General features: G+C 47.1%; 1 protein-coding gene across 1 annotated transcript in view; it reads right to left on the reverse strand.

Moving 5' to 3' along the window:
• LOC309564399 (uncharacterized protein) overlaps positions 1–26,005 on the reverse strand; it is a 252,084-nt gene that overhangs the window by 12,479 nt on the left and 213,600 nt on the right. Inside the window, exons 12-18 of the mRNA XM_082269027.1 lie at positions 13,989–14,083; positions 13,465–13,647; positions 13,123–13,189; positions 12,930–13,006; positions 7,376–7,484; positions 6,230–7,187; positions 2,938–3,420 (exon numbers count right to left, since the gene is read on the reverse strand). Coding sequence (XP_082125153.1) covers positions 2,938–3,420; positions 6,230–7,187; positions 7,376–7,484; positions 12,930–13,006; positions 13,123–13,189; positions 13,465–13,647; positions 13,989–14,083 — 1,972 coding nt within the window. The remainder of the gene's footprint in view (positions 1–2,937; positions 3,421–6,229; positions 7,188–7,375; positions 7,485–12,929; positions 13,007–13,122; positions 13,190–13,464; positions 13,648–13,988; positions 14,084–26,005) is intronic.

Consider the following 26,005-nt stretch of genomic DNA (forward strand, 5'->3'; position numbering starts at 1 on the left):
AGCACAAGGATGGTGGGAACCCCTCATAATGGTTACGGCAGGTGTACAGTCCCAGGAACTAAGCACAAGGATGGTGGGAACCCCTCGATGTGCACAGCAGGTGTACAGATCCGGGAACTCAGCACAGGGATGGTGGGAACCCCTCATAATGGGCACAGCAGGTGTACAGACCCAGGAACTCAGCACAGGGATGGAGGGAACCCCTCACAATGGGCACAGCGGGTGTACAGACCCAGGAACTCCGCACAGGGAACCCCTCATAATGGGCACAGCAGGGGTACAGACCTGGGAACTCAGCACAGGGATGGTGGAAACTCCTCATAATGGGCACAGCAGGTGTACAGACCTGGGAACTCAGCACAGGGATGGTAGGAACCCCTCATAATGGGCACAGTACGGGTACAGACCCGGGAACTCAGCACAGGGATGGTGGGAACCCCTCATAATGGGCACAGCAGGTGTACAGACCCGGGAACTCAGCACAGGGAACCCCTCATAATGGGCACAGCAGGGGTACAGACCTGGGAACTCAGCACAGGGATGGTGGGAACTCCTCATAATGGGCACAGCGGGTGTACAGACCCGGCAACTCAGCACAGGGATGGTGGAAACCCCAAATAATGGGCACAGCAGGGGTACAGACCTGGGAACTCAGCACAGGGATGGTGGGAACTCCTCGTAATGGGCACAGCGGGTGTACAGACCCGGCAACTCAGCACAGGGATGGTGGAAACCCCAAATAATGGGCACAGCAGGGGTACAGACCTGGGAACTCAGCACAGGGATGGTGGGAACCCCTCATAATGGGCACAGGAGGTGTACAGACCCAGGATCTCAGCACAGGGATGGTGGGAACCCCTCATAATGGGAACAGTAGGTGTACAGACCCAGGAAATCAGCACAGGGATGGTTGGAACCCCTCATAATAGCAACTCTTTAGTGTCCACCAACCACTTCTGGGTGGGCCAACCCTCTACATTACCATGGTGCTGGATCGCCCTCATACACAAAGTCTACTGCTGGGAATAGTTCCTGCAACATTGGATGGGATGGCTCTGAACCATAAAATACCATCTATACCCCGACACAGAGCAGAACCAATCACCTTCTAGCTTTCATTTTTAAAACTCAACTGAACAAGCTGAAGATAGAAGCTGATTGGTTGCCATGCGCGGCTGCTCCAGTCTTCCTAAAATTCCTTCTGCAGTGTCCTCAGATGGTCAGATCCACCAACAAGGACTAATAATGACCGACTCTATGGTGCTCCAACTCGTCCCACACAACAGGCACAGGGCTTGCAGCCAACAGACTACAACCAGAGGCATAATCTCTGAACTCCGACTCTCCATTTAATAGGTAAAGCTGACTGAGAATCAGAGCTCCACCGAAAGAGAAATGCTTCAGTATAATAACCCATTTACATTTTTTTGAACATTTTAGGCCTGAGGATTAGTGAAAACCCCCAAAAACTGATATTTCCTAAAAAGCAGAGAACCTGGAGAATAAAATGGTGGTAGTTCCAAATTTTTTATCACACTATTGTTTGATTCTGGATTTGAGTGCACACAAATACAACATATTACCTATTTTTTTGGTAAAATATAAAAGTTGAGGTTGCATCGAGTAAGTAGATACCAAACATGTCACACCTTAAAATTACTCATGTAATAATGGCAAAAAAAAGCACAGAACCCAAAATTCTACCTTTATACGCATTTACATTTATAAAACTTCACCTCAGCTCTTTATGAAGCTGATCAAGCATAGTTTGTGCTCAATTTTCTTCTTTCCTGGCCATAACGGTCAGGGTTTGGTGTCTCTGAACCGGTAAGTGCTCAGAGCTGAGCTCTTCCAGGTTCATACTACGCAGAGGAGATCAGCGCTCCATCCTGACACCTGCCATGGACTGGACTGGACACCTAGAAAGGACAGGTAAACCTGGGACACATGGGGGGGTGGGGGGGAGAAGGGAGGGTCACTTTAGAGTGCATGGTAGAAACGATGGGGTAGCCGTACAAACTGCCCAACACTAAAAAAGGTAAAACAAAACCCAAGTTACTATAGCAGACAGGAGTTTGTCGCGCTGCTACCAACTTAACAGCATCAACAAAAGAGTTGACTGCAATAGCAGAATATACTAGGACAGATTATTTAAAATGGTCAACCAAAAATTTAAAGGAAAGAAAGGAAGATGCAAGAAGAAGCCCCCCCCCCCCCGCATCAATCATATCTGAGAGCATCCACTGTTCCCAGCTAAGGTCCTAAATTACGCCTGGATTTTCCATCAGCCTCCTAATCCTCCCAAATTGTATGAGAAACCTAAAATGTTTTAATCCGAGTTACATTTTATGATCCTCTGGCATTTCTTGAGCCAACTGGGAAAGGCCTGAAGGGACCTGGACATCGCCATTACCAGGAACAATAAACTTTACAGAAGGAGAAGATCAGGTGTCCGTCCGCATTCCTTGGCAGTTGGACACTACGGAAGTCTAGAATTGTCTGGCCTCTGCGTTATGAACTCCGGCACTTTATTTTGGCACTATGGGAGATTTTTCTACAATCTGGCCCCCATCGTACGTGTCACAAGAAATATTTTGGGTAGATGGGATGGGAGGTACCATTAGCTATGTAAACTGTGGGCACACCTTGAGAACTGGACACCACAGCTACGGGGCTGGCCTGTTGATGTTTGCTTTGGGCACTGGATGTGTTTGAGGCTTTCCTTGGAACATGGTGCACACCTTGGGAACTGAACACCACAGCTACAGGGTTGGCATGTTGTTGTTGTTTGCTTTGGGCACTGGATGTGTTTGATGCTCTCCTTCTGAACATGGTGCACATCTTGGGAACTGGACACCACAGCTACAGGGCTGGCCTGTTGATGTTTGCTTTGGGCACTGGATGTGTTTGATGCTCTCCTTGGAACATGGTGCACACCTTGGGAACTGGACACCACAGCTACAGGGCTGGCCTGTTGATGTTTGCTTTGGGCACTGGATGTGTTTGATGCTCTCCTTCCGAACATGGTGCACATCTTGGGAACTGGACACCACAGCTACAGGGCTGGCCTGTTGATGTTTGCTTTGGGCACTGGATGTGTTTGATGCTCTCCTTCGAACATGGTGCACATCTTGGGAACTGGACACCACAGCTACAGGGCTGGCCTGTTGAAGTTTGCTTTGGGCACTGGATGTGTTTGATGCTCTCCTTCGAACATGGTGCACATCTTGGGAACTGGACACCACAGCTACAGGGCTGGCCTGTTGATGTTTGCTTTGGGCACTGGATGTGTTTGATGCTCTCCTTCGAACATGGTGCACACCTTGGGAACTGAACACCACAGCTACAGGGTTGGCATGTTGTTGTTGTTTGCTTTGGGCACTGATGTGTTTGATGCTCTCCTTCGAACATGGTGCACATCTTGGGAACTGGACACCACAGCTACAGGGCTGGCCTGTTGATGTTTGCTTTGGGCACCGGATGTGTTTGATGCTCTCCTTGGAACATGGTGCACCAAGTGTAGTTAGCCACAAGGTACTATACAGGCCCATGGTCCATCCCACACCCTGAAGTCTTCTCTGAGGGTATGTTCACCATGACGTGCGAAGCCTGGACCCCAGATGGGACCAGCAATAAATTCAGCAAGTATTGGAACCCAAAGAGAATGTTTACGAGAAAATTTCTGCAACCAACAAAAAGGCAGGTGTGTTCCGGTGTTCCAGAATTTAAACCAAAAGAACCGAACCAGAACAATTCTCTCTTCAATGTCCCCCAACAGTTTTAGCTTCGTAATTTGAATCTTGCAATGTTGTGGCCTCCTGCTGACCAGCTTTCCAAAAGAAAATTAAAAAAAAAAAAAAAATCAAACATTTATAGCTGAACTCTTGGATCCTGATAACTTATTTTCATATCCCTCTCACCAGGCTTCATTAAACCGCTGACAAATTGAAAAAAATATGTAAGCCACCCCCCTGTAATGAGCGGTTTCCTGGTGTTGGGAAAAGGACTTCTGCTGTTGCAGCACATCAAATCCATTTCATAATCTGCCAAACACAGGCATGGGTGAGCAGGACAGACCACGAGTCTCTTGGCCTGTCAATTACACAACACAAGGTGAATAGACGGGTCAAACCAGGAGTCCGAAATGCCTGGGTCCGCCCCCCTACAACAAGCTGGAATGCCATCATGTCATAGAGGGAAAGTTACAAGACTGGTGGCAGGGGTAATAGCGGGTATGCGGTTGGAAGGGGGGGGGGTGTAATTCTGCTTTGGTCATGTGACCACTTATTCCCCTCTTGAAACCACTCTAAAATCCCACTTGCTCCAAAGCCTCTACCTTTGCCCCCTCACTGTGGGCTTGCCTGGCGCTGGCGGATGAAGCAAGTTTCCCAGTTTGTGCACATGCTGCGATGTTGTCAAGAGTTCGACCTTCCTTTACACATCTTTCAAAACTTTATTGGACAATGTATGTCCAATTCCCTCAGCTGGGAGACCCGCCTCACCTACGCGTTTCACCCATCTGGGCTTAATTACGATTAAAGAGGAAAGTCACCCATTTTTTTTTTTAAAGCTGCTACAAATTCTGTAGCAGCTGACTTAACAAATCCAGTACTTACCAGTCCAGGATGTCCAATGCTGTCTTTCCACAGCCTTTTTCCCCCCCCACCGCTGTGGGTCCCCGGTGCCATTTTGGATTTGGGAGCTTCCTGCGACTTCCTGAGTCACAGTTGATGTGGCGAGACTGGTCCTGTACCCTCCTGGATAATGTGATTTGTCCCAGAGAGTTGTGGGTGGGCAGTAGGGGGGGGGGGGGATGGGATGAGCAACGTCATTCTTGTCTAGGCAAGGATTGAGAAAATGGGTATAGGTACCGGGTCGAAAAAAAATGAAGAAATTGCAGTACTTGTACTTCTGAGCGGAGGTCCACTTTAGGCCCTGATGGGTGAAACACGTTAGTCGGGTGGGTCCCTAAGAGGAGCATTTGGATGTTGAAATCACCGGAGTGTGACCTTTTACAAACCACTCGTCCCCCACACCTTGGAGGGCTGGAGACAAAGCCTGCAGAAGGGCTCCGCAGCTTTGGCCGACATCCTATATGCAATGAGCTCCACAGAAACCCTGCTTTGAAGACAATGTGCCACCTGCCATTGTCAACTGTGGAAGGTTGGACAGGAGCAGTAATCGGACTTAAAGGCGACAGGCATACCAAGTCCTGTAGCTCCCAAGTCAGGAGAAGAGATGGAAACTGACCATGCTGGGAAAGATCTGCTTCCATGACATTAGGCAGTCAGTACTAGCCAAGAAGGGGTTGTTTTCTGAAGGGCAGGATTACCAGGTATTTTTTAACTGAGAAAACACAAGACACGGTGTAGACATGACAGAGGGGCTATGAAAATTATTCCTCTTAGGGTTAACATACAAGTTCAAATTAAGCAGGCTATTAAAGCTTGGTTAACACTGCTACGATAATGCGACTTACAGTGCGCGACTTCGCTTTGCAATTTCATTGGGACTTTGATGTTTTGCGAATTTGGTCAATCATAATACAGAGGAGTGTGACAATATTGAACTTACAAAGCCCTCAGAAGCTGCAGAAAAAGTCACAAAGATAAGACAAAAGCTACTTCCTTGTGACTTTTGTGATTTTACCATTGCAGCCATATGGCACTCATGTTGCATGGAAAACGCATAAAAGTAGTACAAGAACAATTAGACGGCATCTATTGAAATTAATGTGTTTTGATTTGTCATGCAACTTTGGGTCGCACATTGCACCAAGTCGCTGCAGTGTAAACCAGGGCTAAAGCTACACTTGATAAAAGGTCATGTGGAAGTCTATTTTTTCCATAGTCCATAGTCTTACGTAGAGCCTTTCCTGCTTAGTCCTTCATAGTATCAACAACAATCATACAACTCCAAAACATAGCCATGGAATATTCTTTTTCGGTGTGAGCTATGTCAATGTCGCTTTAGGGAAGTCAAGGTTTTGTCCATTTTATATTGGCATTGGCTGAACAACGCCTCTTTAATAGCAAAGCCGGTGGAAGTGGAGATGGTGGATCATGTGCTGGGTCTTTTTTCTTCTAGCATGAGCATTGAGACGATCGACCTATTTCTAGATACTGGCTTGTCAAGTTGACAGTTCAAGGGAATTCCATGTACATAACAATTCTAGAGAAGACTCGGGTGTTGGCCTTTCCTTGGTTCCACAGCCAACAAGCACAGTTACTTTACAGAAGGCAGAAGTGATTTAGTCTTTCCTCCAGCCGATGTCCCAGGATTGCCATCAATGGGAGTTCTCCTCACCACAGGTTGCTGGAGAGGGAGCAGAGGAAGATAGTTATCCCGCTGGGGGTTGGTATATTGGAAGGATTTCTCACTATAGTGAACCTTCATGTGTTTACTGAGGATGGACCTTTGCGTGAAGTCCTTCCCACACTCTGCACACTTAAATGGTTTTTCCCCCGTGTGGATCCTCTGGTGCTCCACCAGAACGGTTTTCAGGGTGAAGGCCTTCCCACATTCGAAACAGGAAAAGGGCTTGATGCCCATGTGGACTCTTTTATGGTCAGCCAGGTGAGACTTTTGTGTGAAGCTTTTCTCACACATGTCACAGGAATACGGCTTCTCACCGGTGTGGATGATTTGGTGCTCCACCAGGTGGGACTTCTGGCTGAAGCTCTTTCCACACAAAGGGCACAAATAGGGTTTCTCCCCGGTGTGGATCCGTTGGTGTCTCATCACGTCCGATTTTTTGGCAAAGCACTTCCCGCACTCCGAACACGGAAACGGCTTTTCACCCTTGTGAGTCTTCTCGTGGCTGACGAGGATAGACTTGCGTGAGAACTTCATCCCGCATTCAGCGCACGTGAAAGGCTTCTCGCCTGTGTGAGTCCGCTGATGTATAATGCGACTGATATTTTGGGTAAAACATTTCCTGCAGAACTCACAGTAAAACTCCTTTTTGCATCTCCTGGGCGCTTTTGTAGAGGTATCCCCGTCGCAGGTGGGCTTAAATGTTTCTATAGTTTGTTTAGGATTAGAATCTGTTGATCTGTCAGAACTCTGACCTCCAGGATGGACAGCCGGAGGATCAGGAATTCCACTTGTAGATTCTTGTTTGATTCTCGGTTTTAAGTCCCCATCTGGCTTTTGACACCCCTTCATGTTCTGCCTCATTTGAACATCTAGAGGGAATCCATTAAATAAATGTAAATATTTATGTACAAGGCATTACTCAGCCTATTATTGGCATGAAGATCGCAAAAAAAAAAAAAAAAAAAAATAATCAGGGGAAGAACTGGTCATATTTTATGAGCAGTATCAAGGTAAAAAAAAAAAAAAAAAAAAAAAAAATTTAGGGTTTATTACTGACCTGTTCTAATATCTGTAAGGGTCTCTTCCTTCAAACATGGTTGACTGCCCATCGAATACATTTCCTCTTCATCTACATTCTCGACTTTAATTTTGACCAGGTCATTGACCTAGACAGCGCATAAAACAACATGCGGTTGGATCATGTCAGAGTTGCACCTAATCTTACCAACAGTTCATATGATAAAATAAAAAAGCGAGTCCTGGATATATTATTTTTTGGACATGCCTATCAATATGTATGTGAAAATTCCCTCCCTAACACTCAAGAGCAATGACAGGGTTTCTAAACCAGGGTTCCATGGAACCCTAAGTTTCCTCAAGAGGTTGCTTGGGTTTCTTGTAATTAGCAATTTCTGCCTCTCAGAAATCTCAATTTTGGTTTGATTTTTCCCATTTGGCTTGAAAAGGTTCAAAGAATTATTACTCTTAGAACTCCAACTCTACAGTCTAAAGCAGGGTTTCTCAACTGAGGTTCCATGGAACCCTAGGTTTCCTCCAGAGGTTGCTTGAGGTTTCTCGCAATTAGCAATTTCTGCCTCTCAGAAATCTCAATTTTGGGTTGACTTTCCCATTTGGCTCGAAAAGGTTCAAATAACTATTACTCTTAGAACTCCAACTCTACAGGCTAAAGCAGGGTTTCTTAACTGAGGTTTCATGGAACCTTAGGGTTCCTCCAGAGGTTGCTGGGGGTTCCTTGAGCAATAGGCAATTTCCCACTGACACTATTCATCTTTTTAGCCATCTGTAAGGGGGGTAATTGTTCCCAATGACCACAAGTGTAAAGAGCGTTCTTCTCACTGACCATCATACTATTGTATCAGGAGTTATAGATATAGTCAGTTTTAGCAGGGATTCCCGAAGCTCAGAAAGTTATTTCAAGGGTTCCTCTGTGTTGAAAAGGTTGAGAATGGCTGCTATAGGATATATACACAAGCACTTTTAGCGGTTTCGAACTTGGTTGGTGCTTGGTTGGTGGAATCATTAACTGTGACCCGAAAATGCAACAGAGTATAATGTAGCCTGAAGTAGAGACCTTTTAGCGGTTTCGAACTTGGTTGGTGCTTGGTTGGTGGAATCAATAACTGTGACCCGAAAATGCAACCGAGTATAATGTAGCCTGAAGTAGAGACCTTTTAGCGGTTTCGAACTTGGTTGGTGGAATCAATAACTGAAAGGAAAGTGCAACCAAGTATAATGTAGCCTCAAGGAGAGATGACTATCTGAAGAGCTTTGGGTATCAAGGAGCCTCCAGGTATAAAAATTTGAAGTATCAAGTCTTGGAGTATCAAACCTTTAAGTATAAGGAAGTTCAAGCATCATTCCTGACGAAGATTCATAGCATCTGGTGGAAAAAAAAGAGTCATCTAGACTGGGTTTTATTGTTGGGCTTTACCAAGCTTCATGCCACTGTATCCATCAGTGCTTTGCTCTTCTTTAAACAAGGTCTACTTCATCTCAAAAAGAACGTTCATCCTACTGACCAGTCAGCTGAAAATCCTTGATGGAACATCCACACAATTCAGTCTCTCTGTAGAAATTAAGTTCTGAATGTTTCGAAACTCTTGGAATGGATATACCAAAAAATGTTTTTTATCTGGCTTTATTCATGGAGGTTGGTGGAAACCTTCATTTGCCTGTTAGGAAAACAAGCCCTGCTTCGCTCCTAAATGGGACACCACACAAGGTTTATAAAGGGTAGTATTATTATACCGAAATATTTTACCTTCCCACCTTGTCCCAGGACTTTCCATAAACTATTTATCCAAAAAAACTTTTACAGTTTGGGGTCTTTCGGAATAGGAAAGAAGAGAAAGAATTTGAGGTAAAAAAAAATAATAAAAAAAAAAAAGACAAGGATTTCTTTGAGGCAAAGTTATTTTCATTTCTTATTCTAGTTTTTCCCATCACTGCAGCTTTTAGATATTGGCACATGGAGTCCAAATGTGCAGAGTGCTCCCCACCAAATTAAATTCTCCCTTACCTATGTTCAGGAGGCCTGTAGGACATTGTTCTGAAGATCTAGTTCCATCTCACTGCACAGATATTCAGGTGGACTGAGATTCGGAGACTAAATAGACACAACATTGAGCCGCATTCATGTTTGAGGAGCCATGCTCAGACAAAACCAGTCTTACAGCCAAGCACCTACATGCGTGTTCCTACCTAGGCCGAGGACATTGGACTTATTGGACCATAATTCGTTTTCAATCCAATGTCCATAATTGACATTCCCAACCTAATGCAATTGTTTTCTTGGTTCCTTAACCTGTTGCCTACCACATAACACAATCGTAAAGCGGCAAGAGGGCGGGCCTTAACACCCACACAGCGTACTTATGCGTCTATAGCAGTGGAGGTTACAGACAGTTCCCAGTCTTTAGTTAAGATCAGGACGTGGCAGGACGGGCTCCCGATCATGTAACCACTGTGACCGCCAATCAGTGTAGCCCAAAACGCGTAAAATGGATATGGCTTAACATGCCTGCCCCCTCCCCCCCCCCCCCAAACCCATATCAGTCAGATCAGCAACTGGTGCAAGACAGACAGGATCGGCTTGTCAGGCTCTAGTAGACTTCAACAAAAATGGGGGCCTTCTGCACACCGACTCCCTGTTGCATAAATATGAATAAGATGGGTAAAAGTTTGCTTCGGCTCCTGTTCTCCACTTGTAGAAAACTCCCCCTTTTTGGGGCTTAAACATGAGGACGTGACTGAGGCGTTCTCTGCAGGTGGAGAACAGGACCATCTCAATCATATTTATGTAACAGGGAGTAGTCGGTGTTTGTGTGCAGACAGCCGCCATTTTGTTGAAGCCAATCACAGTGGTCACGTAATTTGAAAGTCCATCCAAACCCCCACCCACCCCAAGAACCAGTTTAAGGCCCCAGCAGGAAGGAGGAAGTTAAGGTGGTCAACCATCGAACTCTATTCAAGGTAAGATATGGAACTGAAAATTCTTAAAGGGGTCTGTCCATACAAACGAACGATCTACTAAAAGGTGGTCAGCTGATAAAAAAAAAAAAAAAAAGGGAGGTGGTCACATACAAGCAGCTTTTCTTGCCCCATTAATGCTTTGTTATTGTACAAGGTATTGAAAATGGTCAGAACAGAAGGACAGTAATCACATATACCTTTAAGCCCAACTCCAGGCAAAATAAAACTTTTTCCCATGCAGTGAGGGCTGTGCCAGCACTGCACAAGTTAACTGCTCATTTTTGTCTAAGGGATGGGAGAACACAGATCTACTTACTTGATCCTCCAACCCTCCCCACACAATACCCCCCCCCCCTGCAACTCCTTCCAACCCCCCCCCCCTCACGATCTAGCATGGTGGACCATTCCTGACGTCATCACACCCATGGAACTGCTCTGGATCTGAGGACATCAGAAGCAGTCCAATGCTGGATCATAGGGAAGAGCCATTTGCCGGTGAAGTGGAGGATCAGTTGAGGAGTATACAGCTTTCACCTGCCCCTGGACAAAATGAGCAGTTTACCCGTGCAGTATCGGCACAGCACCACCACATGTGAAAACTTTTTTGGTGCCCGGAGTCAGGCTTTCGGTCTATTTTCATTACTTGGTTGAACGCCATCTTATTTTATCAAACATTTGGAACACGTGAGACAACTGTCCAAGTCGTAGAAGTACCATACACAGAAAAGGTAGACCGATCCATTTACGAATTGTTCCATGAACCAAAATCAAGTGTATGTTGCGTATTTAGGACGCCAGGCTGGTAAAACATTTTCTCCATTTTCATCATGTGCAAAGCCCTCCGCCTATCAGGCAATGCTGGACTTGCCCATAGCTTTTCCCCATGTGTTTATAGCTTGGGCTGCATCACAGGAAAGAAAAAATAAATAAAACCTAGAGCAGCCATGAGCGCAAAAGCATTCTCGCAGCTCCTCTTTGGACAAGCAAAAACCATCTGAATGATCACGGACCACTCCAATCCTTTATGGTCAGCTCACAGAGAGGTTTTCTTCCATATAACGGCTACTTTAAGAAGACTCCTTTCATATCATTCAACAGTGCCCACTATTTCGGAGCACGGATCACCATTGGATGTCAGACTTTTGCAATGAGGACCATTCCAGATGAACAGGAGAGAACAAAAAGAATTCCAAATCTTGTCCTTCTCAAACTCACCGTTTACATACACTCACCGCCCACTTTATTAGTTACACCCGCTCAATCGCTTGTTAAACACAAATTGCTAAATCAGCCAATCACATTGCAGTAACTCAATGCATTTAGCCATCTAGATGTGGAGAAGAGAACTTGCTGAAGTTCAAACTGACCACCAGAATGGGAAATAAGGGGGTTTAGGTCACTTTGAAAGTGGCATGTTTGTTGGTGCCAGGCTGGCTGGTCTGAGTATTTCAAAAACTGCCCATCTACTGGGATTTTCACACACAACCATCTTCTAGACCAGGGATCCTCAAACTACGGCCCTCCAGCTGTTGCGGAACTACAAATCCCATGAGGCATTGGAAAACTCTGACATTGACAGACATGACTATGCATGATGGGAATTGTAGTTCTTGAACAACTGGAGGGCCACAGTTTGAAGACCCATATTCTAGAGTCTACAGAGAAAATATCCAGTGAGCGGCAGTTGTGTGGAGGAAAATGCCTTGTTGATGTCAGAGGAGAATGGGCAGACTGGTTCGAGATGATAGAAAGGCCACAGTGACCCAAATAACCACTTGTTACAACCAAGGTATGCAGAATACCATCTCCGAACACACATTACATTAAAAGCAGATAGGCTAAAGCAGCAGAAGACCACACCGGGTGCCACTCCTGTCAGCTATGAACAAAAAACTGAGGCCACAACATGCAGAGCCTTACCAAAAATTGGAAAAACGCTGCCTGGTCTGAGGAGTCTCAATTTCAGCTGTGACTTTTAGATGGTAGGGTCAGGATTTGACTTAACACGAAAGCATGGATCCATCCTGCCTTGTATCAACGGGTTAAGGCTGCTGGTGGTTGTGTAATGGTGCGGGAGATATTTTCTTGGCACACTTTGAACCCCTTAGTACCAATTAAGCATTGTATAAACGCCACGGCCTACCTGAGTATTGTTGCTGACCATGTCCATCCCTTTGTTACTACATTGTACCCATCCTCTGATGGCTCCTTCCAGCAGGATAATGTACCATGTCACAAAGCTCAAATCATCTCACCACTGGTTTCTTCAACATGACAATGAGGTCATTGTCCTCCAATGGCCTCCACAGTCACAAGAGCTCCATCCAATAGAGCACCTTTGAGATTTAGTGGAATGGGAAGATTCGCATCATGGATGTGCAACCAACAAATCTGTAGCAACTGCGTGATGCCATCAGGTCAACATGGACCAAGAATATTTCCAACACCTTGTTGAATCTACGCCACAAAGAATGAAGGCAGCTCTGAAGGCAAAAGGGGGTCCAACCCGGTACTAGCAAGGTGTACCTCATAAAGTGGCCGGTGAGTGTATATGCTACACAATTTAAAAAGGTTTATTCATGCCCATCCCATTAGCAATCAAAGTCTCGTTCACTTACCTCGTAATCCTGATCATCTTCTGTGGGGTCAGGAGATCCGGGACATCTCTCTGGTGAGTTTCTGTTACTGGATCCATCTGTAGGAAACACACACACTGACTGAATACATTGTTTCTATGTGTTTATCAGATGATGGGGAATCTAGGTGGACCCTCCGTACTGCTCTCTCCTTTACAATAAAGTCTCCTCTTACCTGGTGATGAAAGCGGCTGATGGACTTCCATGACTTCATCTTTGTCATCATCGACACATTCCAACTCCTGTAGAGAGAGGAAAACAACGACTCCCTGAAACCTTATTGGACACAAATATAAAACTATGATACTGTCAAGGAAGATGGAAACCAAATAAGTGGTAAAGGAAACATTTAGTCATCTTAAGGTGGCAGAAGAAAAAAAATTCTCTTGCCCGTAACTGGATGTCTAAATTGAACAGTTCACTCCCAACCATTCAAAATCATGAAGGAATGTTTTTGAAGGAACCATGCAAAATCTCCCCAAAAAATTGGTAATGTGACATCCCCAGCACCACTCACCTCTCCTGTCAGCAGTTCGATGATCTTGTTGGCGAGCTTCAAAATTTGGTAGTTGTTTTTCCTCTTCTGGAAGGGCCCTTGAAGCTTGCTGGTGCTATGGGCTTGGCTGGTTTCTGCGGAACCCCCAGCGTGGCTGCTGGACGCCACACAATCACCAGATGACTTCTTCACAACTATGCAGTCCTATAAATCAAATATGTAGACGACAATCAAACTGTGTTCTATAAATCACAACTTTCAGAAAGGGGATGCCAATGTGCACGCTGGGACAAAAGAACATACAAAGCAAAAGAGGAAAGCGGCTAGAGCAAGCACAATGGCCAGACTAAAGGTAAAGGAGTCAGGTCTCCCCAACTAGGTCTGTGATCCCTCCCAGAATCCTCCTCACCTCTCCAGTCAGGTCTGTGTTTTATTAATATAGATAAGAGTGATGTCATGTGACCTCCCAGAATCCTCCTCACCTCTCCGTGTTTTATTAATAGAGATCAGAGTGATGTCATGTGACCTCCCAGAATCCTCCTCACCTCTCCAGTCAGCAGGTAGATGATCTCCAGGGTGATGTTTAATATCCTCTCTGACATCTCACTCTTGACCTTCTCCATTTCTACAGGAGGGGTTCCTGGTGGAGAACAGTGGACATCACATTACATAATGAAATATAAACAATACTGAATACTATAAACATAATTCTATCAGGCATGAACAACCAAAAGACATGCTAATGAGGATGGAGTACACCAAATGTGTCAAACACGAGGGCCACCAGGCCATTGGATGTGGCCCTCGCACCTCTCCTGCAGCTGCGGCACGCCCTTATCTCCGCCCCATCTCAGCAGTCGGCAGCCGAGAAGACGACAGAACTCCTCCACGAGATCATGAGCTTCTCCATGCAGCCATAGAAAGGCACTTCCCTGCTCCTCCCTATCTCAACATTCAGCAGCAGAGAGGGCGACAGAAACCCTCCTACAGATCCTGCACCCCCTCTGTGCAGTCACAGAGACTGGTCTATGCTCCCCCTCATGTCTCAGCAGTCAGCAGCAGAGAGGACAGAACCCCTACTACAGATCCTGTGCCTCTCTGTGCAGCCACAGACAGGTTTGTCTCTGCTCCCCCCTGTCTCAGCAGTGGGTAGCAGAGAGGACAGCAGAACTCTTCCTACATATCCTGTACCTGTCTGTGCAGCCACAGAGAGGCCCGTCTCTGCTCCTCAGTGTCTCAGCAGTCGGCAGCGGAGAGGAGGACAGAACCCCTCCTACAGATCCTGCACCACTCTGTGCAGTCGCAGAGACTGGTCCCCCCCCCCCAATCTCAGCAGTCGCCAGAGAGAAGGACAGAATTCCTATGCCAGATTCTGAACTTCTCCATGCAGCCACAGAGAGTTTTATCTCTGCTGCCCCACCCCCAACAGTCAGCAGCAGAGAGGACAGAACCCCTACTATAGATCCTGCACCTCTCTGTGCAGCCACAGACAGGTTTGTCTCTGCTCCCCCTGTCTCAGCAGTGGGCAGCAGAGAGGGCAGAACTCCTCCACAAGATCCTGAGCTTCTCCATGCAGACGTAGAAAGGCTCTTCCCTGCTCCTCCCCATCTCAGAAGTCAGAAGCAGAGAGGACGTCAGAACCCCTCCTACTGATCCTGCACCCCTCTGTGCAGCCACAGCAAACCCTTGTCTCCGCCTAATCTCAGCATTCAGCAGACTCTGGCAGCTGATTCCAGCCCTCCTCTGGCCCTCCTCCAGACCCTGCACTTCCTGCTTCCCAGTCCTTCTCCAGCTACTTCACAGCAGCAGCACAAAGGGGGGAGGGAGAGGTGTGCACTGTGATGTAAGTGAGGATAAGGGGCTCTTGACATGCGATGAAATGGGCGGGGGGTGCTCTGGACATCTAGTCTTACAGATACAACCAGGCCTTTGAGGGCAACCATAATGCTGATGTGACCCACGCTTAAATTAAGTTTGACATCCCTGGAGTACACCAGGTGAGGAACTTTCTTCTTGGTGGCCTACTTCTACACAGGCTACCCCCCCCCACCCTTCAGTCAATAATGGATGCTGCTATCAGACTCATCCACCTCACCAACTGCTCAGTGCCCACCACCCCTCAAAATACTGGCACACAAAGCCATCTACAAATACGCGTTCCAGCTACATCACCAACCTCCTCTCAGAATGTCTCCCAAACCATCCTCTTCGCAAGACCTCCTGCTCTCTAGCTTACTCATCATGCTTACCTCCAGGACTTCTCCTGAGCCTCTCCCATCCTCTGGAACTCCCCATTCCATTCTGTCCTGTTATTTTCCTATTCTTGATCCCTGAAAGCTCCCCCCTCCAATCACCAACCCCCAAGTGTGATGCTTGTAAATGCAGAGTATCCTAAATCTCATGAGAAGATGGATTTGTGTGGTGAGAAGAACGTCTCCTCACAAAGTTTGGGCTACTAAGCATGCTTTGGGACTTTGACAAACAGCATGGTGGCGTCACCCCCTGCAGGACAGAAGCCAGGTAAAAGGGAAGTATAATGGGCTTCCATGCAGAATAATTCCCAACTATGTTCAAGTCCTCTTGGGAGTTTTGGGTGTCAGAGCTCCTCCCATTACACTCTCCATTAAAAAAAAAAAAAGGAGGCGGCCGGAAGGAATGATTGGGAGCCTTTTTAATAGGCACAGTAGGTGTACAGACCTAGGAAGCCCCCATAATGGGCACAGCAGGTGTACAGACCTAGGAAACCCCCATAATGGGCGCAGCAGGTGTACAGACCTAGGAAGCCCCCATAATGGGCACAGCAGGTGTACAGACCTAGGAAGCCCCCATAAGTGGCACAGCAGGTGTACAGACCTAGGAAGCCCCCATAAGTGGCACAGCAGGTGTACAGACCTAGGAAGCCCTCATAAGTGGCACAGCAGGTGTACAGACCTAGGAAGCCCCCATAATGAGCACAGCAGGTGTACAGACCTAGGAAGCCCCGATAATGGGCACAACTGGTGTACAGACCTAGGAAGCCCCCATAATGGGCACAGCAAGTGTACAGACCTAGGAAGCCCCCATAATGGGCACAGCAAGTGTACAGACCTAGGAAGCCCCCATAATGGGCACAGCAAGTGTACAGACCTAGGAAGCCCCCATAATGGGCACAGCAGGTGTACAGACCTAGGAAGCCCCCATAATGGGCACAGCAGGTGTACAGACCTAGGAAGCCCCGATAATGGGCACAGCAGGTGTACAGACCTAGGAAGCCCCGATAATGGGTACAGCAAGTGTACAGACCTAGGAAGCCCCCATAATGGGCACAGCAGGTGTACAGACCTAGGAAGCCCCCATAATGGGCACAGCAGGTGTACAGACCTAGGAAGCCCCCATAATGGGCACAGCAGGTGTACAGACCTAGGAAGCCCCCATAATGGGCACAGCAGGTGTACAGACCTAGGAAGCCCCCATAATGGGCACAGCAGGTGTACAGACCTAGGAAGCCCCCATAATGGGCACAGCAGGTGTACAGACCTAAGAAGCCCCCATAATGGACAAAGCAGGTGTACAAACCTAGGAAGCCCCCATAATGGGCACAACTGGTGTACAGACCTAAGAAGCCCCCATAATGGACAAAGCAGGTGTACAAACCTAGGAAGCCCTCATAATGGGCACAGCAGGTGTACAGACCTAGGAAGCCCTCATAATGGGCACAGCAGGTGTACAGACCAGGAACTCAGCACAGGGATGGTGGAAACCCCTAGTAGGCACAGCAGGTGTACAGACCTAGGAAGCCCTCATAATGGGCACAGCAGGTGTACAGACCAGGAACTCAGCACAGGGATGGTGGAAACCCCTAGTAGGCACAGCAGGTGTGCAGACCTAGGAACTCAGAGCAAAGACAGTAGGAACCTCTCATAATTGGTATAGATTGCATGCAGACCTAGGAACTTATTGAAGGGATGGTAACTCCTCATATTGGGAACATCGGGTTTGCAGATCCAGGACCCTGGCACAGGCATGGCTATCACCAACCAATTTCTCAAGAGACAGAAGAAACTGAGGGGGTTTAACTATCCAGCATCCACAGAACACAAACCTTGGATGGATTGTGGCATCTACGCTGTATCCTGAACCTAAAAACCAATCATGAGAAAACAAGTCTCCAGCACATCATTGGCAATTAGAGACAAATTTATGGACACACCACATCAAAATTTCGGGACCTCACAGGAAGCCCAACTCAAGAATGACATGGGTATTCTTCTGATGGTTGGAGCCTTCTGGTTGTGGCAGAATCCGCTCAACAAGAAGGTCCGCATCCCAAAATTTAAGACAAACTTAGCCAGACAAACAAGGTCTTCAGGTTTCCAGCGATAGTGACCTTTCTACGTCTCCTGACCAGAGAGCTTTGAAGTCTAATTCAAGGTTTTTCTATGAGCCTTGGGTGATGGTGGCTCTTACTTCATGAGGAGCTAAAAGGCCTACAGAAAGAATACGAGATATAACTATTCGGCAATATTTCATAAGACAAGTCCGTATGGAAGCTCCTGACCTGTAGGGTCCAATGAAGAGCTTGCACCCTAAATGTCAGATAGGCTTGAATTTAAAAACGTCCAGCTCAACAAAGACCACCCAGCTTATGGTGGTATATGGCTTGCCCCATGGATGTTAGTGTTCCCCGAGACCCTCATAAGAACCTAACAGACTTCCAGATCTCAGCACGACCCCCACTCACCACCAGAGATGAGCAAAACGACTCGTCATTGGCCAAATCTTGTATATTGGGGGGGGGGGGGGGGCTGTCAAGATTCGTCCGACCTGGGAAGAACTGTGACAAGTCTTGGTCACCCAGATCTACGAACCGTGCCCACTGGACAAATGCTGGTGGTGCACCTTTGGGGCAGCTCGCTGTGATTCCCCAAAATTCCGAGATGGCTGGTTTCTACTGGTCCTGGAGAAATTGGCCTTTGCAGGTCTACCATGGAACCTCCACTCACCACCAGAGATGAGAGAAACGACTCGTCATTGGCCAAATTTGGGGGGGGGGGGGGCTGTCAAGTTTCGTCTGACATGGGAAGAACTGTGACAAGTCTCAATTGGCCAGATCTACGACTGGACAAAAGGCTGGTGGCGCACCTTTTTGGGCAGTTCGCTGTGATTCCCCAAAATTCCGAGATGACTGGTTTCTAATGGTGACCGTCCTGGAGAAATTGGCCTTTGCAGGTCTACCATGGAACCTCCACCAGAGATGAGCAAAACAACTCGTCATTGGCCAAATCTTGTATTTTGGGGGGGCTGTCAAGATTCGTTCGACCGGGAAAGAACTGTGACAAGTCTCGATCGTTCAGATCTACGATCTGCGCCAACCGGACAAACGCTGGTGGCGCATCTTTGGGGCAGTTCGCTTTGATTCCCCAAATTCCGAGATGGCTGGTTTCTACTGGTGACTGTCCTGGAGAAATTGGCCTTTGCAGGTCTACCATGGAACCTCCACTCGCCAGCAGAGATGAGAAAAACGACTCGTCATTGGCCAAATTTTGTATTTTGGGGGGACTGTCAATATTTGTCCTACCTGGGAAGAACCGCTACAAGTCTTGATCTCCCAGATCTAGTAACCGGGCCGACTGGACAAATGCTGGTGGCGCATCTTTGGGGCGGTTCGCTCTGATTCCCCAAAATTCCGAGATGACTGGTTTCTACTGGTGACTGTCCTGGAGAAATTGGCCTTTGCAGGTCTACCATGGAACCTCCACTCGCCACCAGAGATGAGAGAAACGACTCGTCATTGGCCAAATTTTGTGGGAGGGAGGGGGGGCTGTCAAGATTCGTCTGACATGGGAAGAACTGTGACAAGTCTCGATTGGCCAGATCTACGACTGGACAAAGACTGGTGGCGCACCTTTTTGGGCAGTTCGCTGTGATTCCCCAAAATTCCGAGATGGCTGGTTTCTACTGGGGACTGTCCTGGAGAAATCCACTCACCACCAGAGATGAGAAAAACGACTCGTCATTGGCCAAATCTTGTATTTTGGGGGGGCTGTCAAGATTCGTCCGACCTGGGAAGAACTGTGACAAGTCTCGATCGTCCAGATCTACGATCTGCGCCAACCGAACAAACGCTGGTGGCGCATCTTTGGAGCAGTTCGCTTTGATTCCCCTAATTCCGAGATGGCTGGTTTCTACTGGTGACTGTCCTGGAGAAATTGGCCTTTGCAGGTCTACCATGGAACCTTCACTCGCCACCAGAGATGAGAAAAACTACTCGTCATTGGCCAAATCTTGTATTTTGGGGGGGCTGTCAAGATTCGTCCGACCTGGAAAGAACTGTGACAAGTCTCGATCGTCCAGATCTACAATCTGTGCCAACCAGACAAACGCTGGTGGCACATCTTTGGGGCGGTTCATCATATTCCGGGACTAGCTGGTTTCTACTGGTGACCGTCCCGGAAAAATTGGCCTTTGCAGGTCTACCATGGAAAGTCGAGAGCAAGAAGGTTCGGAAAATTTGATCAATCCTTCCCTTTGCTACATAGGAAAGGGAAGGATACCACCCACACTCCAACACAGGTTGGCCAGGTCGGAGTGAACTCTACAGCGCCCCCAAGTGGAATTCCCCCCCAGCCAATCATGCTAATTGGACATTGGTTGGTCTATGGCAAGCCTTAGGGCAGAAGATCGGTGGATGACCCTGAGATGTGGGCAGGAAACACCCTGAGGCTGCTCAGACATGGGGATTATATAACTTATTACCTGTATGGGAGTCAGCTCAGCCCTGCAGCGGTAACTGGAGGCCTTTTTCCTGCTTTAGGGCCCCCAGGAATTCCCCTGCACGCTTATCCGGGGGGAGGAGAGGGCCGGACGATCTTCTTCCCCCTTTTGACGAAATCCAGGGCTCCAACAAAATGGCCACCGCGCTCCTGCGCCGAAGACCAGCGCTTGAATCCATCGGGGGGAACCTTTTCCGCCTGGTGCTCGTACGTGGCTGCGCGCTTAAGGGGCGGTACCCCGGCCGCTTCCATATATGGTGTGCCCCTCTGCGCATGTCCAGCGGGCGTGGCCACGAGGGTTGGTTGGGGTGAGGCGGCGGCGGCCATGATGACTTGGGGCAGGAGTTGCAAAAGTGCTTGATAGTCAATGGCAGCCGCCATGATGATTGTGGGCAGGTTCTGTAAAGATTGTGGGCAGTTTTTAAATGATAGTTATTATAGTATAGGTATACAATGGACCATATCTATGTGACAGTTTAATTTAATGGACTGTATAAAAATGTTTATTTACCATACACTAGCGGCTGTTGTCACCTTTAACCACTTCTAGACCGGAAGGTATTACCCCCTCAATGACCATGTCATTTTTTGCGATTTAGCACTGCGTTTATTATAAAAAAACGTTCATTGAGAATTTTTTTTTCATTTAGCTAAATACATTTTGGCCTAAATATATGACAAAAATTGGACAATTGTGCGGTCGTGCGACGCTGTACCCAAATAAAATTTACGTCCTTTTTTTCCCACAAATAGAGCTTTCTTTTGGTGGTATTTGATCACCTGTGCGGTTTTTATTTATTGCGCTATAAACGAAAAAAAAAAAACAATTCTGAAAAAAAAATCAATATTTTTTTCACTTTCTGCTATAAAACATTTCCAAAAAAAATGTAAAAATCTAATTTTTTCATCATTTTAGGCCAATTTGTATTCTGCTACATAGTTTTGGTAAAAAAAAAAAAATCCCAATAAGCGTATTTTGATTGGTTTGCACAAAAGTTATCGCGTCTACAAACTACGGGAAAGATTTATGTCATTTTTATTCATTTTTTTAGTATTGGCGGCGATCTGCAATTTTCAACGGGACTGCGACATTGCGGCGGACAGATCGGACCCCTAACTGACATTTTTTGACACTTTTGGGGGGACCAGTGACATTACTACAGTAATCAGTGCTAAAAATATGCACTGCTACTGTACTAATGACACTGGCAGGGAAGGGGTTAACACCAGGAACAATCAAAGGGTTAAATGTGAGCCTAGGGGAGTGTTTTCTAACTGTGTGGGGGATAGGCTTTTTGGATCAACACAGAGACCAGTGTTCCTAAATAGGAGGATCACAGGAGCCCCGTGATCATAACTGACAGAACAACGGTCTGCCGTTTTTACAACGGCAGACCGATGTTCTGTCTTCCCGGGGAGTGATCGTGGGTGCCCGGCGGCAATCGCATTCGCCAGCCCCACAGATAAGCCTCACCTTTTGCGAATTGCCCCAGCACGCGCCCCCCCATGCTCGCTCATGAGGAGCGACGTATGGATACAAAGATTCGCGCGGCCGAGCCAACCTGCCGCAGTATATCCACGGGCAAGTCATTAAATTATTTCCCTTGCGAGGCAATGTACCGGAACGCTGCGCAGTATCTTTGTCGCGGTGCGCTGGATGTTCGGAATATCATCAAATCTGGGTCATTTTAAGGCATTTTTTTTTAAATTTTGGAAACAGCCAAAAGTCAGGGGAATAAGGTCAAGTTTCGGAAGGGATTTCTGGGCCAGGAACTTGCGAACACTTAACCTTAGACAACTGCATCTCATTTCGGTCCAAATATTAATTCGGACAACATTTTTTGTTATTCAGATGTATCAGAATCTTTGAATGAAATAGTAACCAATTTGGTTGAACTTTGATTAATTTGGTTTCGCATAATCGTTTTCTAACTGATTCCAAATTTTTCGAACGATTCGAGTTCAGATTGATGGAAAAAATTATCGAGGGATTAGAATGGCTGGTTGTTAAGAAGCGACCGAGAAGCCGATCGCCACATCCTTAACAATCGATGACTCATCAGCTGTCAGCAGGCTTCCCCACTGACAGCTGAAATATAAACAAAAGAAAACATCATAAAAAAAAAAAACGCGTAGGGTCACCCCCCCCCCCCCCCTTAAACCACTCCAATCTCCAATCCATACCAGGACCTTTGGGTCTGGTATGGATTTTAAGGGGAAACCCATGCCAAATATTTTTTTCTAAATCCCCCCCCCCCACACAAGATCCATACCGGACCCTTATCCGAGCATGCAGGCCAGCAAAGGGGTGGGGGGGTGAGCAAGCGCCCCCCCCCCTTCCTCCTGAACTATACCAGGTCACATGCCCTTAACATGGTGGGGTGCTTTGGGGGCCTCTTCCCTACAACTCTGGCCAGTGGTTGTGGGGGTCTGCAGGCGGGGGGCTTATCAGAATCGGGAAGACCACTTTCAAAAGGAGGCCCCAGATCCCGTACCCCACCCCCCATGTGAATGAGTATGAGGTACTTATTACCCCTAACTATTTACCTAAAAAGTGGTCATATACACAGCATGAAAAGGTTTATGACGCCGGTGACGAGGCTTAAGAGCATGTGACCGCCATGATTGGCTGGCACAGCAGTCACGTGATCCGAAAACAGTTAGGTGTCGGAAACTGTGTTGGGAGCTCGCAACGCACAGCTGTTTGGGCAGCAATTCACGCAAATATGTGGCCCCACGGCACCAAGCACCAGGTGCTGAGAGGCCGCATATTTGTGTGCGGCCAGCACCAAGGGGTTAAAAAAAAAATCAAAAATCAAAACAATGTAGATGCATTCAGAATTTTTCATTGTCGCCATTCTTTTGTTTACATTTCTCAATATTGATGCAAACACCTGGGAGCGTTTATGCAGGTTGCCCAATCCCCGGACATTCCACGACATAAAGGTACATGGTATAGCCATCCGTGGGACATAAGCACCGGGTGTCTTCCCCAGGGATCGTGGACCAAAGCATGAGGGTCCCTTTCTGATCCCAAAGGAGGACAAATATAGATTACTGTCATGAGCCACTGTATGATAAACAATTTCCACCGACAAACAATAGAACTATTTACAAAGATCAAAAACAGTTGCTGGTAAATGTAAGGAACAATCAACGCATATGCGAAGGCAATCCATGGATACAGCTGCCCTTTAAGCTCCCTGTGTAGTGTGGGAGTGGCAGAGTCAAACTTAAACTGGGCAAATGGATTGGCATTAATAGCATATGAGTCATATGGGGATATATAGGGAGTCATATAGGGAGTGGGGATAAGTCATCTTCTAATGCGGACAGTCTATGCTCAGTCTCAGTGACTCTCTCCCTTCTGGTCTGCATGTCCTGTCTCAGAAGGCCGATATCTACTTTCACTTCCTCCATCTTACCGGTTAGTGATGTGCTGCACGATGTGATAGCAGCCAGGAGCTGCGAGTTTACCTGCTCCAGGGTTAAGTGGGGTACACACTAGTAGAAAATCTGCCGAAAATTCCCCTCCGAGGTAAAATCATACGATTTTCGGCTAGTGTGTACACAACTTTCAGCAGCCAATGCCGACATTTTTAAAACGGAGGGACAAACACCAACATTTTTATCGTCCGTCCCCAGCACAACCAGTTTTCGTTTAATGCGTATGCAGTACGTCCGCCAAAAATCGGATACGAAAGACCGCGCATGATCTGAAGTTGCTGACGACCCGGAAGTCTAGGAACAAATGTCCCAAAAAAAAATATAATAAAATCGGACGAGAAATTTCGTGAACGTTATGCACTGTCAACTAAAAACGGTTATGACCGCTGAGCATGAGAGAGAAAAATCGGAGGATATTTCGTCCGATCTTCGTCAAGTGTGTACGAGCCTTTCGTTTGGCTGGTTTATCTGTAGATGTTTATCTGTTTATCTCTGAGGCCAGGGAGCCGCCGTTCCTCTTTTGTTGCGGACTTTGGCCGCCATCTTGCCGTTCAGTCCGAGCGAATTCTTTTAGACAGTCAGTCACCGAGAAGAGCAGATCCTTGCTTATATCTGCTGTAGGGTGTGTAGCACTACTCCCTTGGGATCCCCTGGGTTACTATTAGCAAAAGTAGAACAACCTGGCCTGTTTCCAAGTGTTTTTACCTCGGACAAGGATCAGTCCAGTTTCTTTGGTTTTTAGGTTTTATTAGGAACTTGGATAGGAGAAGGGAAGAGTGGGATACTCCAACTGACTAGAACTATGCACGAATGGCAGGGACAACTTGAAAAATGCTAGTTAACACTGGTTAACGCCTTGTAACGCTGAGTAACACTGTGTTGGGCTAGTCACGGCTAGGCCGCTGCTCCACTTTTCCCTTGGCTGTGAAAAGAGTCCTTAAGCTTCCTGAGGTAATCCTTTCCTAAGGCAAGCTGTAAGTTAAGGTAGACTGTACTGCTGAACAACTTCAGGGCCCTTCCTGGCGCCCCCTTTATCCCCTACTCTTTATGGTTTAAATACTTGGCACCTCCTTTACTGTAACACTCTGGGTTAGCTGGCTCCTTGATCCCCCTGACATCTCTGGAGTGGCCCCCTCTGTTAGGCAGACCCCTTAAGTACTCACGACACTGTTTTTCCTGAAGTCTCCTGCCCAGCAGCTCCACTGGTCAGCACACTGGATCCTCTGCAGCACAGCTCAACCCCTGTTCCCTAGGCCTGGACCACCTTCCTCACTTCAGCAGGAGGAGAGACAGCTGTCCACCTCCTCCTGGGACTTTGCTCCTACCAAAAGACACCCTGACACATGCCCCCTCAGGATTTATTCCCAATCCCATTATGCATTGCAGCAATGCCGGCCCACTGGGACAGTCATAAACCCTGGTGTGCTATTGGCTAGGTTTCCTCCACTGTCCAACAAGATCCCTCATTGAATACAGTGGAGAGACTCCCCAGACTCAACAAGTCACACCTGGAAGCATCAGGGCCGCTGATAAGCCAGTACAACTGGCCCTGTTGTACCGGGCCCGGAGTCCTCCGCTCTGCAGGGGGGCCCGGGCAATCTAAAATCAAAAACACAGTGCAAAAAAGCCTTTTTGAATTAACAGCAGCACCCTCTCCTACTTACTTAACTAGTCTTTTTCCTTTTTCTGGGCCCCTCTGCAATAATGTGCTGGTAGGAGTGGGAGGGACTACTTCTTCTGTTTCGGGTGCATGTCAGTTCAGTGCCCGCTCTGCATAGCATTCTTGCCTGCAGCCTGCTTATTGCCTTCCCTGCCCTGGCGGAGTGATCTGTCTTCCCCTGCTTACGGCACTCAGCTCTTCTCCCCACTCGGCCTGGCTGGAAGCTGTAAGGCGGCAGAGGAAGCAGCAGCTCAGCCACATTTCTCCAGGAAGCCGGCAGCAGCACTACAGGAACTGAGGAGGGGAAGAGTTAAGTGAAGAGAAGAAGAGGTTCGTGATCGTCAGGCTGCCAGACAGTGCCTAACACAGCAGAACAGTCAGGTGTGTGTGAACTCTGAGTTTCACACAAAGTCAGGCAAGCAGGGCTATAAATTCAAGGAAAGCCCAGAAAATCCAGATTGTTTCTTTGTATGTATTTGACTTTGTAAACGTTTGCAGGATTGATGTAGCTAAATGTGCTTGCCTGGTATTATTTCCCAAGTCAGCCTAAAGACTTCTATATAGTAAATAGAAAAAAAAAAGTTATGCTTTTAAATTTGTGCTTTTTAATCAAGCTATCTGAGAACAGAAAGCTTTTTTTTTTCAGGTTGGAAATAAAATGATCAATAACCATAGCAGTGTGTGTCATTGAAGGCATCCTGTC

The sequence above is a fragment of the Pelophylax lessonae genome (assembly GCF_965119305.1).
Source record: "Pelophylax lessonae genome assembly, chromosome: 9".
In the NCBI taxonomy this organism is placed as follows: domain Eukaryota; kingdom Metazoa; phylum Chordata; class Amphibia; order Anura; family Ranidae; genus Pelophylax; species Pelophylax lessonae.